Consider the following 15,841-nt stretch of genomic DNA (forward strand, 5'->3'; position numbering starts at 1 on the left):
GCCCATTAACAAATCCCAAAGCCAGTGAAAGAGGAAAAGAAGTGTGCAAGAAAAATCAAACTGGACCATAGTGCAGTCCTTCGCCGAGGATCACCTTCTTACTCTTTTGTTTTCTCATTTAAACCCAGCAAGATACGTGGCTTGAGAAGAGCCTTTCTATTTAAATTCTATTGGAAAATAAATTAATAAACACACTTGTAAAAATATGGCAGACTTCAAAATGCAGTGAAAAGATAAAAAACTCTTTGATTAGAAATAAATAAAATATAAAAATGTCACATTTATTTTACATATACTTTACAAAAAAAAAACCCAACCAACCCAAAAGAGTGCAATGAAGAAATAAAATAAAAACATATGAAAATAAATAAGATCTAATATTTGACTGCATTGCTTTTAATCCAAAGAGTCTATCATAGTTTTCTTTCCTTTTTATGTCAGCTGGGGGAGGGGGGATTAGTGCAATTTTGCAATTGGAAATGCAGTGCGGCCACCCCCGTGCCTTTGTGGCACAGGAGCCCCTTCCAGATCCGTCTGTGTTACTGCTGTTTGTGATTTCCGTTGCCCGGCAGCGCTGTGGTCCTACACGTGGATGCCCTTCACTGCCTGTTTGATACTTTCCAGCAGAGCTTTGCATTCCGGGGAAGAGTCCCGTTCCAGATTGCTGTACATGTCTGTCAGGGTATTTACATAGGCTTCAAAATTCTGCTCGCTGATAGGTCCCTGAAGGAAGATAAAACACATTGAACGGATCAGAGTGATCCAGGCTGGGACCCAAGGAGGACCAAGTAACTCAGAGAGCATCAGTGGCCCCAGAGTCTGGGAGGGAAGGTAAGGACCCTCAGGGGTGCAGGGGTTTGCCGAGATGGAGAGACATGGAGTATGTCGGGGTTCATTTGTTCAGCCTCGACCCCATGAATGGACTTGTGTGATGGACTGTACGGTAGTTTGTGGTCGATTTGGAGCCACATGGGGTCGATGTCTAGCTACTGGGCTGGACCCCTCAAAGCTGCACTACTTCTCTTGAGAGACAACCTCGGCTTCTACAGCATGCGCTCAGCACGGCAGAGACACCCTGTTGGCAGAAGGTCAATGTCCAAGGGGCTGCGGAGAAATGCTTTAATTGAACCAGGCGGTCCCTTTGCCAGTGCGGGGCTGGAATTCAGGTCTGCTAAGATCTGAGCAAGCTGCTCCCAAACCGGGTGGAAATTTTTTCCTTTTTCATCCTCAGACACTTTTTTTGGTCCATTTTTCCCTTGTGGCATCACTGTCATATACTTTTTTATTTCTCTGTCTCTTTTCTAGGTAGCGTATCAGATTCACAAAGTCAGGATCTGCTTGTCCCTTATCCTTTTTGTGTGTTTTGGAAGCTCCTTTGCCTAATGTGGTGCTTCAGACAGTGGTCACTTGATACATGTATGCCTCATGTGTGCCTGGAGGGCAATGGACGACACAGAGGGAAGGCCACTAACCACTGCCTGGTGCCTCCGTTTCCCCACGTTTTTGAAAATGTGTGACATGTGCTTTACTGGCATCACAAAATGCTTGGAGGAAAGGACTTTTAAAAGGTCTAAATATGGGGCACCTTGGTGGCTCAGTCCACTAAGCATCCTACTTCGGCTCAGGTCATGATCTCACAGCTCATGAGTTTGAGGCCCAAGTTGGCCTCTGTGCTGACAGCTCACTGCCTGGAGCCTGCTTCAGATTCTGTGTCTCCCTCTCTCTCTGACCCTCCCCCGCTCACACTTTTTCTCTCTCTCAAAAATAAGTAAAACATAAAAAATGGTTTAAATACTATAGATAGAAAGGATATTATTTTTGCTGCTATTTAGAAAGTAGGCTTGCTAAATCGGAAGCTTATTTTGTTGTGGTGAACAAAGTACTGATTGATTGATTGATTTTTATGTAATTCATTGTCAAGTTGGCTAACATACAATGTATACAGTGTGCTCTTGGCTTCAGAAATAGATTCCCGTGATTCATCGCTTCCATACAACACCCAGTGCTCATCCCAACAAGTGCTCTCCTCAATGGCCATCACCATTTTGCCTATCACCCCCCAACCCCGCCACACCCCCACCCCCTTCCACTCTCAGTTTGTTCTCTGTATTTCAAAGTCTTTTATGGCTTGCCTCCCTCCCTCTCTGTTACTTTTTTTTTTTCTTTCCTTTCCCCCATGGTCTTCTGTTAAGTTTCCCAACTTCCACGTATGAGTGAAAACATCTCATATCTGTCTTTCTCTGACTGCCTTATTTCAGCAAAGTGCTGATTTAAATTATGAATGTTATCTAACAACAGTTTCATGTCCTCTTTTAAGTTTGCCCTGTGTGTCCTGTGGTTCTGGGAGAGTTTGTAACTAAGACCCTGGCACAGGGTGGGTAAAGACCACATGGTAAAGCTGAGCTCACCTGGCTCTGGACACATGATCAAATTAAACGAACTCTCTGAACTCTGATTTCTTCAGCTACAGAATGGGAATGCTGAGGCTCGGTCTTTGGGGTGTGTGTGTGTGTGTGTGTGTGAACATTTAGTATAACCAGCCCTAAATCTCACCACTACAATGCCTTGTAGACAGCTACACGGGGTTCATGTTCCCTTGTACGGTAATGATTATATTTATGACACTTGTGAAGGAAAAAATATTGAATACAAATTTCAAGTATGAATTAAACAAACGTTCATAAATAATATTATAATAATATCCAATAATTTACCTTAATATTAGACATCAATAATTTATTTTCCTTTGTGTTCTTTATTATTATATTATTGATTTTTTTAATTGTCAGAGACACATTTGGAATTGAGGCTGGAAAGTTGGCTAAATTGAAGGATTTATTGCTTTCAGGAAACCCAATCATCTTTTGTCATTAAATTGCTGCTTCTTTAAATCATTCTATACATAAAATTTGCAGCTTTAAAAAACTTGTTCTAAAAATGCACACATTCATGAAATTAAAAGCATTTGACAATGCAGCCCTTCTTCCAAATGGGTGTTATATTTATGAAAATGTGATAGAAACTAGTTATCTACGAATTTTAAATAGCGACCAAAACTCAAATACATATTTAGATTTTGAAACGATGCTTTGCTCACTTTTTTATTTCATAGAAGAACTTAAGTATGTTCTTCATACGTAGCAGGAAGGAAAAAAACAGCAAGTTAATTTTTTTTTTTTTTTTTTTTACAGTTCTTGAGTTGGGTGGATGGCATAAGCTTTCCATATGGACACAAACTTTTAATGAGGGAGCCCTGGCCTCCGACATTCATCTTACATGACAAAGCGAGATTTAAATAACCCCTCCCCTTTAAATGACTCCGACAAGATCAAAAACTCTTGGCCTTAAGGTAACTTAGCGTCTGGCTGGGTCATGGTCAAGGTGGGGGAGCGGGGGAGAGGTGGGCCGTGGTGCAGCTTGGGTCGGCGGCCGCGGACCTGACCGGCAGCCCTGGTGGCGACTGCGTGCAGGCGTGGCAGGGGAGCAGCCTCGGACTTACCATCTGTGGGAGCTGGATGTCCGCAAGGCTGGAGATGAGAGCTTGGCTGAGGCCCGCCAGCTCCTTCAGCAGGCTTTCATTGTTCTGCTCTATGAGCTTGTTCTCCTCCTCTATTGTCTTCAGGTTGCTCTCCATCGATGTGATCTGAAATGGAAACAACTTGGGACCGTGAGCGGCTGATCTGGACCAGTATCAAAGGTGTCCCTATGGAGGAGAGGCACCTGCTGAACCTAACTGCCACAGAATGCGTGCCCCGCAACTTTTCCTCGTAAAACCACAACCCATCCTGTTGCTCTAAGTTTGGGGATCACATTCCCAGGCTTATAGCTTTCTCCCAGGTTTCTCCCAGGAGTTCCAAATTCTGCATCTTCACGTGGCTGTCTGGTGGCCGTCCCCAGATGCTCCCCCCAAACCTGCTCCACACCCAGTCCTCGCCTACCCACATGGTAGCAATGTGACATCGCTCCGACCTTTGAGGTGTCCCTGAAGGCTCTCTGTCTTTCCCACGTCACACCCACTGGGCTCCTCCTTCACAATATCCAAGCTGGACACTGTCCCCACCTGCACTGCCCGCCCCCCCAGTCCAGCCACCGGAGGGACGGTGGAAGCCTTCCCATGGGCGGCCCTGCACCTGGCTTGGCCCCACGCAATCTCTTCTTGGCCCATCTTCAACAGTTACCAATCCAAGTCTCTTCAGATGTGAGTCAGAATATAGAGCAAACACGATTGATATATTGGTTGATATTGACTCAAAACCCCATAATGGCTCTGCATTAAAACCCAAGCTCTTTAAATGGGCCTGGGATGCTGCATGGGTCACCTCTCCTGGGATTCCCCCCTTGATCACTCACTTGCATGTGCTCACTTTGCTATTTCTCAGAACTATGGGCCTTCTCACGACTTAGGGTTTTTGCACTTGTGGTTCTTATGGGTTGAATCGCTCTGCCCCCACACCTGTTTGATGACCTCCCTCAGCCTCTTAGGTCTTTTCCAACATGTTTCTTTCTTCCCAAGGCCCAGATAGGAATCTGGCCGCTTCTTCCTGTCCCCTTGTCTCACACAATGTAATTTGTCTTTCATGATTTTTTTGTTATTATCTATCTCCCTCTTCTAGACTGTAAGCTTGCTGGGGTCAGAGGTGTTTGCTCTCTTCACGAATGGTTCTCAAGAGGAGTCCCCATGATATGCAAATCAATGCAGTGAGCTTTTTTGTACACCCGCTGGCTAGAAAGATTCTAACCCTGATCACGGTGGGTAAGGAAACCAAGCCTGCATTTCAGACAGACTGAAATGTTCTATCTTAGGCTGCTGTGAATGAGGACTTCTGAGAGTCAGTAACCAGAGAGGTCTCCAAACCCTGTGTTTCAGGAGGGCACAGAAGGGGGAAGGAAACTTCTGCCCAGGCTTTGTCTCATTATTCTTATCTCCCTGCCTTGCTGCAATACAGTCATTATTCGTGTTTTTTTTTTTTTTTTTTTAAATTATGGAAGGAAATTCTAATTTCCATTTGGATACATGTAGTCAGGGGAAGGTGCAGACATTACACAGGAGAATACGGAACTGAGAAATTGCTTGGGTTTTTCAATAAAGAATCTGTCCAGGAAAATCTCCAAAAAGACCCGTTTCTAACAGACACACGTGGAGAGGTGTTCCAGAAAACAGTAATTGTGGAAAGTTGCTCTGTTTTATTTGAGTTTTGAATAAAACTAAGTATTCTCGTATCTGTTTGTGACAATTTTTCTAAAGCTCCACACGACTTTAATTATTGGATAATCAAGTTTATTTGCTTCTAAATCCTTTAAAGCACACCAGATAAACACAGGAGTAGCTTTCCCTCCAGCTACCACACCAATGGTGGCCCAGGAGGATCTACATGCCCATCAAGCTTTACAATGATGATGTCACCGAGACATGCTCAGTATATTCATAGCAAGATAACAGTTTATCTTTTATCACAGGTTTAGCAGTTCATTGTTTTCCCCCCACCTGTGGTCATGATCACTTTAAAGATAATGAATAGCTTTCTGTTGTTTTGTTGTTTTTACCTGCGTTTGGAGTTTCATCATATCTGCTTCAATTTTAAGGTTGGACTCATTCAGTTCCTTTATTTCTTCATCCAAATGCCGAATTTCTTCATCACTCTCTATACCTATGAAAAGTCAGACCTTCTGAGTGCAAACGGAAATGTGACATAGTGACAACAGGAGTCATTTTATGTTCAGTTTGTTGGTTTGCTAAGGGAAAACGAGAGGTTAATTTCAAATGCTGAATTTTTACCCTAACCAGTAGCCAAGATTCTAAAAGAGTGCGATAAAGATGTGCAAGATGAAATGTCTTTGTAAGATGAGGAAGTAGAAATGTACTTTTCTACACTTAATGTAGCACCGGTAAGTTCCAGGTATGATGCTAGACTGCAAATAATTTCTCATGTAAGCTTCAGTGCAAGCGATGGGGTATGTTCCATTATACCCTGGTCGCATATGAAGACACTAAGTCCTAGCAAGGCTAAATGAGGCCACGCTCATCACTGACAGAGGCTGCCTAACCTGCTTGTGTCCACACTGACAGGCAGAGTGGGGAACGAATCCCAAAGCCCATGCATCCTCTCATATACAATGATGCTCAAACAGCGCATGAATTATGCTGATTATTATATATTTATTACCTGTGTGGGACCTGAGAACCATCACTGCTGGCAGGAGGCTTAGAGACTAGAGACATGGAATTCAGGTTCCCTACGTGGAGCTGGATAAAGATCAAGGCAATCTAAGAGAAGGACCATGGGCTTTGGAGTTGGAATGCTGGCCTTGACTCTTGCTCTCAAATCTGTACAACTTACAAAAGTTCTCTGTGCCCCGGTTTCCTCATCAACCAAATAAGCATAAAATCTATGCTGTGAGAATCAATGCAAGAAATTTTAAAGTGCTGAACGTATAGTAGATTCTCAACGAACGGGGGTTATTTCCTATTGCTATTTTATAGAAGGAATATGAGTGTATTTTAAGTGTTTTTAAAAGCTGGGAACAGTAGCTCATATTAAAGAAGCAGGTAAGTAAGGTAATTTTAGCAGTCCTGATAATGAGTCTAAGCCAAAGAGATGACAGTTAAGAGGGATACATGTAGGGGCGCCTGGGTGGCTCAGTCAGTAAGCATCTGACTTCTGCCCAAGTCATTATCTCACAGTTGGTGGGTTCACGCCCTGCATCGGGCTCTGTGCTGACAGCTCAGAGCCTGAAGCCTGCTTCAGATTCTGTCTCTGTCTCTCTCTGCCCCTCCCCTGTTCATTCTCTCCCTTCTTCCCTCTCTCTCTCCCCTTTTCTCAAGAATAAATAAACATTAAAAAGGAAAAAGGGATACATGTAAACTTCTGCATTTGGAATTACTAAGATTGAACTCATGAAAGCAAGGACGAGCAAACTGACAATTTGTGTGAGAGACTTCTAGCCTCTTATACTGTCCTGGGGTTACTACACTGGAAAACAGTTCATTGTCCCCATGAAGGTGAACTTCATGTGCTCTGTGACCCAGCAATTCTATTCCGAGGTGCACGCCTAAGGCAAATGGCTGCACACGTGTGGCATGCACAAGATATATGTGACACAGTCACAAAAGCCCAACCTGGTAACACACCACATGCCCACCAAAAACAACATGAACAACTCTTACCAATACGATATTTTAAAGAAAAGCCCATAAGCCCTGAAAGTTTCCATAAAGCATGATAAAACAGGTGGCTGTTTTGTGGGCACTTATTGCCTTATTACAAGTAATTAAGTACCTAAATAAAAAGAGGCCATGCATGCACCAATGAAGAGAGTAGGTCGCAGGATTGATTTAAGGCTAGGCTCTGAGATTCAACGGAGAAGAGAAGCAAGCCAACCACTACGATCTAGACAGTTTAGACCACTTTGAATATGAGTCAGCAGTGTGACACAGCTCCTACAAAAACAATAAAGCATTGCCCAGGACAACACTGATAGCTTTATAATAGCCAGGACACAGGACTCAGGATGTATTCTGAGCTGGCTGGCTGCATCTGCGGACTTGTACTGCACTCGGAGCACCAGGCTTTACTGGCTGTTGTCCTAGACAGGATCTTCTCTCAGACAACTTGTTCTCATCTGTGTGAGGAGCTGTCCGTGGCTTCTACTCCCTTCACTGTCAACGGTGTTGCTGCGTTCTTATCATGAAGGTTCACAGGAAGTACCTTCTTCATGCACTCAGTTCCAGAGAGAGTGTTGTTCCAAATCTACTTACAGACAGTGTGATTCCCATAGTGATTATATTACCCTTTTTCTTCTAAAAAGCCTAAAGTCAAATCCGAGACCCCTTTTTACCCATTGCGGAGGGGCTTGCTCTGCACCCTCCTTCTAGTATCTTCAGGCCTGCTCCACCTTGCCTCCTCGTCTTTGATCTCCTTTGGTCTCGTTTCCTGAATTATTTTCTAAGTAGCTTTTTTTTAAAATGTAGCCTCGCACTCCCTGTTATTTAAATATTGTTTGAAATAAGGTGACATGTAAATAAATAAATATTAAATTGTGCCCTTTTCACAGAAAATGCGCTAAGAGGCAGTTGAGAAGTGAGGAGTATTTCTAAAGAACAGTGAAGACATCTGGAGAAACATTTTTACTGAGCATCTAAATGTCAGAGAGAATGGCGAGCCTAGTCCCGAATCCCTAGCACTTTTATTCCTCCTCCACGGTCATATTGACCCCCTTTACCCTTAGTAGTGGCTGCAGGAGGAAAAGCAGGTCCCCAAGGGGCCACTTTAAGTAAGGCATCTGATGGCAGATGAAAGCCTCAGAAGGAAAAGAGGAAGCTCAAAAGCGTTTCCCTCCTTTGGGTATTGTGTATCTTCCTTTTAAAAAATCACACACAAGGGGAGCCTGGGTGGCTCAGTCGGTTAAGCATCTGACTTTGGCTCAGGTCATGATCTCATGGTTCGTGGGTTCAGCCCCACATCGGGCTCTGTGCTGACAGCTCAGAGCCTGGAGCCTGTTTCAGATTCTGTGTCTCCTTCTCTCTGCCCCTCTCCTGCTCACGCTCTGCCTTTCTCTCTCTCTCAAAAATACATCAACATTAAAACAATTTTTTTAATAACATACAAATTAAAAAGATTGAGGAATGCTTTTGAAGAAATAAAGTAACAACAATTACGCCATTCCAGTTATGTACCAAATACATGATCAAATAAATCTCCAATGCAAACACGGTTGTTTTGTCATTGTTCCCTGATGCTTTAGAATGACGTTCTAGGAAAACAGCATGTGGCTGAGATAATACTGATGAGAAATCTTGAGAAAAGCTCAAGAATCAAAGGAAAATTGAAGGATCCAAAGACAGAGCTCAGAAACTGCATCTATCAATTTTGATAAGGCATTGACACTAGGGACATATAGCTACAGATTTGGATACAAATTTAAATCATCCAGATTCACCATAAAAATATCATTCTGAGTGTGGAACAAAACTTGAGGATTTAAAGATAGATGCCCCAAATTGTATTTCTTAAAATTTGATGAAGACTTACACCAGGAGCACACACACACACACACACACACACGCACACACGCATGCACACGCACGTGTACATGCATACTAGTGCAAAAGGTGTCGTTTTGAGCACTGGGGAACAAAAGTTCACCCAGTGTTTCCTAATCCCTTGAATAGCATTGGTTGGTTTTCCGTCGGAGAGCCTTACTAAGAAGGAAGGGAAAAACCCAAGAAATTATTTTTTTAGATGAAGTTACAGTTTTAGTTCAAATTCAAGGAAAGTTTCCTTCTCGTATGTGAAAATTGCACTTCCCAAATAGAGACTAATTTGGTATGAGGACACTGAGAGGACGTCCAGCTTAGACCTTGGTGGGGACGGTGGCCTTCAGCTCTGTGCTCTTACCTCCTGTTGCTTTGAGCTTGATGGTCATCAGTTCTTCAGAGACCTTGCCCTTTTTGATGGCTTGTGCATTTAGAGGACATCCAGATAAGCTGTGAACACGGAAATTATACCAATGTGTGAGACACGTATTATTTCTCCCTTTTCACATGTATTACTTCTTACAGAAATTAAAATTTTGTATTCCCACTTACTGTCTTTGCCTGCCTACTAATTACTTTATAATCCACAGTCTCTTTTAGAAATAACATGTAATATGTATGAAAATGAAAACAAAGGCCCTCAAATAATGTAATAATGTTTTGTGCTTTAGTCCTTTAAATCAAAATACAAATAGCTACTGCTGACAATTAATTTTTGATAATTAATTTTGTTAAAGTTACTATTCTGTATTCATAGTGCCTTTTGGGGGGTAGTTTTTCCTTTATTTTCTATAATGTAAAATAGTACATATGTACTACAAATAAGAATTGTTCCAAATTTGTCAAAATTCCATGAGTAATAAAGAGAATCTAGTTCTTCTTGTTTTTTATATGCTGTAGTATAATCTTTACAGAATGGCTCAAATTAACACAAATCCAAAATAATATGACCCCAAGATAATAAAAATAAACAGGTACATCATATACCATTTGGGCATGGAAATGTTTCTAATTTATTCTCTAACTTTTAAAACATTAATTTTCATTTAAAAAAAACTCTACCCCAAAAGGAGACTAAAAAGAAATGCTATAAATGTATTCAAAGGCGCCCCCTATGGGCAGCGTACATTCCTGCAGTGGGGTTTATCCCTTTTCCTTAATAACTACACTTGCGCTGTGCCTCCTTTCCTTAATGTCACCTGTTTTATTTAAATTGCACCAAAATGATAATGACAACATTGAACAAAACTTATGTCCTATAGTACATGCTATAACAACAATTTTTGTTGTTTTAAGCAACCATTAATTATTTTGCAATATTGCTGTATTTTTAGAGGTATGATTTTTGAATAATATTAAAAATGATCACAACTGGCCACTTCAAATATTTCCCCCCCAGGTATTTGGTTACAATATGAAACAATCATTTTCGACCTGAACACTGGGACACTTGACAAAGTGAAAAAAATATATTTCTGAAGCAAAGCCCTTAATAAATGTTTGCTAAATGAATGTAGTTTTAAATGAATTCTAAGTCTTTTTATGTGAAGATTATATGAAATATAAAAATAATAGATATGTAATATTACATATAAAGAGAAGGCCATGTGGTTTGCTAAAATTTGCCAAGCTATGAAATATTTAGCATGGGAAAAGAAAATAATGAAAGAGCACAAACAGAACCACAAACTCGATTTTCCTGTTTTGTAAGCTTCTTGCTGTAAAGTGTGGCCTATAAGCTTCATTATCTTTCTTTCTTTTTTTTTTTTGAAAAGCTTGCACAAGTCTGTCTTATTTTATGTCACATGCTATGGTCTCAGAAAACTGTCATGAACAAGATTAATATTTAGTGGGTAAGGTGGACTTTGAAAGTGACTTGTAGTGTGTCCACTTGTGATGAAATGGTAATGGCCTTTAACAGCTCAGGAAAACTTCTCCGACTCTCTCCTCTAAAAATCGGCTTTGTTCCGACCACAGGGCAACAAATGTCCAGTTGTAGCAGTGGTGAGGAGAGTTAATGACGCATCCACAGCTATGTGACTTGGAACTAAAGCACATGGTAAGTTATGAAAGTGAGGACACGGTTGCAAAATATCACTGATAGTTTGCATTTTCCGATGTTGTTATATCTTCCAGGTGTAAAACAAATCTTAAATTGAAAAAATGGAATAGGAAAAGATGATCACCAGTTATTTTCCCATTTGAGGGTGAACATGCCCTCCACGGGGTTTCCGCCTGTCAGGAAAGGCAGAGGCTAGCTGGGGTGTCCTTGTCACGGTTTGGGCTCCGTATTGTAAAGGCAGGAAAAAAGGCAGGTCAAAATGGCTTTGACCCAATTTGTAATTCTGTCACATATCTTCATCTGCTTTGTTAAAGTGAAAGAGCGGATGATACAATTTTTGTGGACATTGCTGTTTATATTAAAACTCTGGGGGCGCTTGGGGGGCTCGGTTGGTTGAGCGTCTGATGTCAGCTCAGGTCATGATCTCACTGTTCATGAGTTCGAGCCTTGCATTGGGCTCTGTGCTGACAGCTCAGAGCCTGGACCCTGCTTCAGATTCTGTGTCTCCTTCTCTCTCTGCTCACATTCTGACTCTCAAAAATAAATATTAAAAAACTTTTTACAAAAAACAACTCTTAAACAACATACAAAGTGATGGCATAGCACTAAAGGAGGCCATAGAAGTTCTTGCTCTAAAACTACAAACATCCATCCTGTGTGTGTGTGTGTGTGTGTGTGTGTGTGTGTGTGTCTGTGTGTCTGTGTCTCTGTGTTTTAATATAAAATCATTTGTCTTCTCAGACTGCTGTGTTTTTCAAAGTAGAAGTCTGTCAGTTAAGACTTAAAGCAAGATTTAAAAATAATTAGTCTGTAGATATTATGCTATGTAAATGCATGGGCCAAATTATTCTCGGACATCCTCTAAGGTAAATGTTGTAATCATTCCCGTTTAACAGAATGTTAGAATGAGAAAAATTACAGAATATACCTTAGAGAGCGGTTGGGAGAAAACCAAGTGCACGAGGCTGGCACTCAGGAAGATTCACTGAGCACCAAGGAGGCTCACAACAGGGGCTCTGCTGTCTGGCCACTCTCTGCAAGGGCAATTCCTGAACTTCCCTGTCCTCTTCTGTCAATGGGGGATAATTGCACTACCTCTGTAGCTCACAGGGTTTTGTAAAGGATTAAAGGAATAAAGAACGTAAGGTACTTAGGACAGTGCTCTCTACTGGTACAGAGCGTGCCCTGAATAGATGTTAGCTATTGTCAGCGAGCGGAGAGGGTACTGAACATCCTCAGGGATTTGAGGGTCAAAATACAGAATATATAACAGTGTATCATAGGTTAAAACGTGCTATTTCAGCATAAGTCATTCTTCCCTTAATGAATTATTAATGAATTATTGCATATATATATATACAGATGTTAATATAATTTTTATGAAAGGGAAAGGAATCCGTCTGGGTCAAACACTATTATGTGCCAGGCTCCAAGCTAGCCGCTCTTTTTTTTTATTAAATTATTCCATTAAATTCTATATATAGTAAAGAGAAGCATTCCACTTTAAAGAGAATACTCCAAAGTAAGTTCAGTGTCTTAAACCCTTTAAGTAGCAAGAGAACTTTCCAGTGAAAAACAGTGAAATATGAAATTATTCATTTGTCTAAACAATTATTTTCTTTCTCCTACAAAGTGATATCTTGGCATTAATACTGAAGCTTATATTTTTGACTCATAATTTTCTTTTTCTTGTTATGAAACGGGTTATATGTACATAGATACATACAATGTATATTTACGGTTTAAAGAATACTCTCAAGGTGAACACCTTTTACCTTCAAACGTGAAAATGACTTTGATACAATTGCCTCTCCTGTCCCCAAGAGATAGCCGTTGCCTGTAGGTTAATGATGACCTAGCTTTCCAAAATGCAATTTTGCTACTTGTTTCTAACTTTTGAGAAACAGAAGCATGCCACACATATTCCCCAGCATTCTTCCCCACTCCACATTGTGTTCTAAAATTCACTCAGGCTTCGCTTTCATTTTCACCATGCCTGGCAGCCCCCATATGCAGATCCCCTGTTTCCTTACGCACTTGACTGTCAGTGGGCATGGGCGTGGTTCCCAGTTTGGACTTTGTAGAGCGATGCTCCCATAGACACTCTCCAACGTGTCTCTGGGCTCCAGGGTGCAGGAGACTCTTTGAGGCATCAGCCTCCCAGCTCAGTGTCTGGGTCAGTGGGTATGTGCATTTGTTCTTTTTCAACTTGATGTCCTGAAGTGACTGGCTCTTCCAGTGACTCTTCTACCTCTAGTGAGTGTCCCTGCTGCTCCCTATCCTCACCCAACCTTGTATCGTCATTTAAAACTTCATGATTTTCAAAGATAATTCTGTTGTTGCTGACCGAGGGCTGTGCTCACCATAGGACAGGATTAACATTTTCGTTATCGGTGTCAACACGGATATTACTGAGTCCATGATAAGAAAGTAGCACTACTTTGCAGGTAATATGCCATGAGGCACACCTGATTTGGGACTGTCATTCCCAAATATGAAGTAATGATTCAAACCCAGAACAATGTGCGCTGTTGTGAACACGACTGTGCATTTGAAAAATCAAAAAATTAAGCCACTTAAAACATTTAGGTTTTCTCGATAAGCAGATAAGCTATATGTCCACTCAGAACAACTATTCCTGGAAGGCTTAGTTTTCTGATACCATTGATATGTATCTTTCAAATCAAAGAAAATATAGAACACCCCAGCTTTCCTCAATTTGCATACCACACATACACAAAGCATCACAGTTCACTAAAGCTGCACTGGATGTTAAATGTGCATCATGTACAGGGGGCCAGAAGACTAGAAGGGCCCTCCTTATTAGAGAAGTGTGTAGTGAATCTTCTAGGTCTTTTCTTCAGGTAGAATGTGAAGCAGAAAGCTGGATGAAGATCAGCGTTCCCAACAAAGGACTCCATTGAAATCCACGACACCCAGTGATAAAGGAATTATGTCATTGTGAAAATAGAAAGGGTTTTCTAAATCTCTTTCATCCTGTGATATACTTAGGAGCCACTGTGTCATTCTCTTTCTGGCTGCTGGAGATGAGTCACATCCCCCCAGCAGCAAAATAACTACAATTTAGCCTGAAATTGAGCCAGTTCACGAGAGAGAGGGACATAAATATGTAAAGAGAAAGTTTACAATTACGCGACATAATAGAGTAAATATCACCACTTGAAATTGAAGCGGACCATTAAAAGACGAAACCATTAAAAAATAGCAGCCTAAGCAAATTTTAGAACACAAAAACCAATCGCAATTTCTACAGCCCTTGAAAACTATGTAGTAAATTTTCAGAAGCAGAGAAAATAGCATTTTTCATTCTTCAAAGTAGTCAAACATCTATCTGGCAAGACTCATTGCTACATCTGAAGTGCTATGATTAATGCACCCAAAAAAGGATTCCCCACCTCGACTCAAAGCCACTGAGAGCACACACCATCACGACAACAACAACACAAGTCAGAAAACAAACGTTACCTTCTGTGGGTGACAAAAACGTTATTTACATGGCCCAGCCCGTTGCAACCTGGTAAGGGACAGTGTGGCAGTTCTTGTTTGTTCAGTTTCCAGGAGAGGGGGGCCCCGTTGAGAGGATTCTCCTTCTGTCTCTTGGCAGCCAGGGGACAGCCAGAGGCTGTGCGGTGCGACGTGTATTTACCTGATATGTGACCTTGGCCATCACACCCTATCACAGGGCATCTGGAGAGACACAGCAGACATTACCAGCAGGGAGACAACGGAAAACTCACACGAAGAACTGTAACCAGGTGAGTAAGGCAGCAGCGGCAATTCCATACTAAATAGACGGCAAGTGGTGAAATTAAGGAGTTTGGAAAATCCGCTAAGACCAGAAAGCTTGCATTGTATTAGCAGTCAGAGTGGTGCTCAGGCCCGGGCTGAGCAAGGTGCATGTAATCTTCACCACAGACCCATTGGACAGAGAGCATTATTATCCCAGTTTTTAGGTGGGAAAAGAAGACTTGTGGAGCTCAGGTAACTTGCCACCCAATTTACTAGAAGTGGGGTCAAGTTCACACCCACAGGCTTTAGGTCCAACTGCATGAGCCCTGCATTGGGCTGCCTCCAAATAAAGACCAAGGGTATAAAATGTTAACCACTATGCCCTACACTACATAACACCTTGCCCATAGAATGGGGATGGTGGTCTTTCAAATGTCCAAGTAATGCATTTAGAAATGTAGGGCAAGAAATTTACATTTATACATCTGCACCTACATATATTGTCCAAGACCTGATAGCCTATTTCTCAGAACAGGGAATTTAATTTAGATAAAATTGGGGGCGCCTGGGTGGCTCAGTTGGTTAAGCATTTGACTTCAGCTCAGGTCATGATCTCATGGTTCATGGGTTCCAGCCCTGTATTGGGCTCTGTGCTGGCAGCTCAGAGCCTGGAGCTGCTTCAGATTCTGTCTCTCCCTCTCTCTCTGCCCCTCCTCACTCCTCCTCTGTCAATTACTCTCAAAATTAAATAAACATTTAAAAAATAATTTAGATAAAATTGTACTTTAATGAAAATTAAAGTTTTGGGCGGAAATACTGCCATATTTGTCATGTTACAGCACTTTTATTAGGCTGCTTTTCATTAAAAAATTTGGAAAAAGTATAAATTTTCTCTCCCTTTTGCATTATCAAAGAACTGCGGACACACAGCTAGGAATAAGACAATTTTCTTGAGCTTTTAAGCCCTCTGACTGCTTCTTCAAGAGTCCTTGCAT

At 41.5% G+C, this 15,841-nt stretch overlaps 1 protein-coding gene across 1 annotated transcript in view; it reads right to left on the reverse strand.

Annotated features, from left to right (window-relative positions):
- Positions 1–317: 317 nt before the first annotated feature.
- ST18 (ST18 C2H2C-type zinc finger transcription factor) overlaps positions 318–15,841 on the reverse strand; it is a 145,975-nt gene continuing 130,451 nt past the window's right edge. The window contains exons 22-26 of the mRNA XM_039254270.1: positions 14,583–14,804; positions 9,396–9,484; positions 5,545–5,648; positions 3,500–3,643; positions 318–723 (exon numbers count right to left, since the gene is read on the reverse strand). Coding sequence (XP_039110201.1) covers positions 583–723; positions 3,500–3,643; positions 5,545–5,648; positions 9,396–9,484; positions 14,583–14,804 — 700 coding nt within the window. The 3' untranslated portion in view covers positions 318–582. The remainder of the gene's footprint in view (positions 724–3,499; positions 3,644–5,544; positions 5,649–9,395; positions 9,485–14,582; positions 14,805–15,841) is intronic.

Source organism: Hyaena hyaena, unplaced genomic scaffold, assembly GCF_003009895.1.
Source record: "Hyaena hyaena isolate Hyena2069 unplaced genomic scaffold, ASM300989v1 scaffold_475, whole genome shotgun sequence".
In the NCBI taxonomy this organism is placed as follows: domain Eukaryota; kingdom Metazoa; phylum Chordata; class Mammalia; order Carnivora; family Hyaenidae; genus Hyaena; species Hyaena hyaena.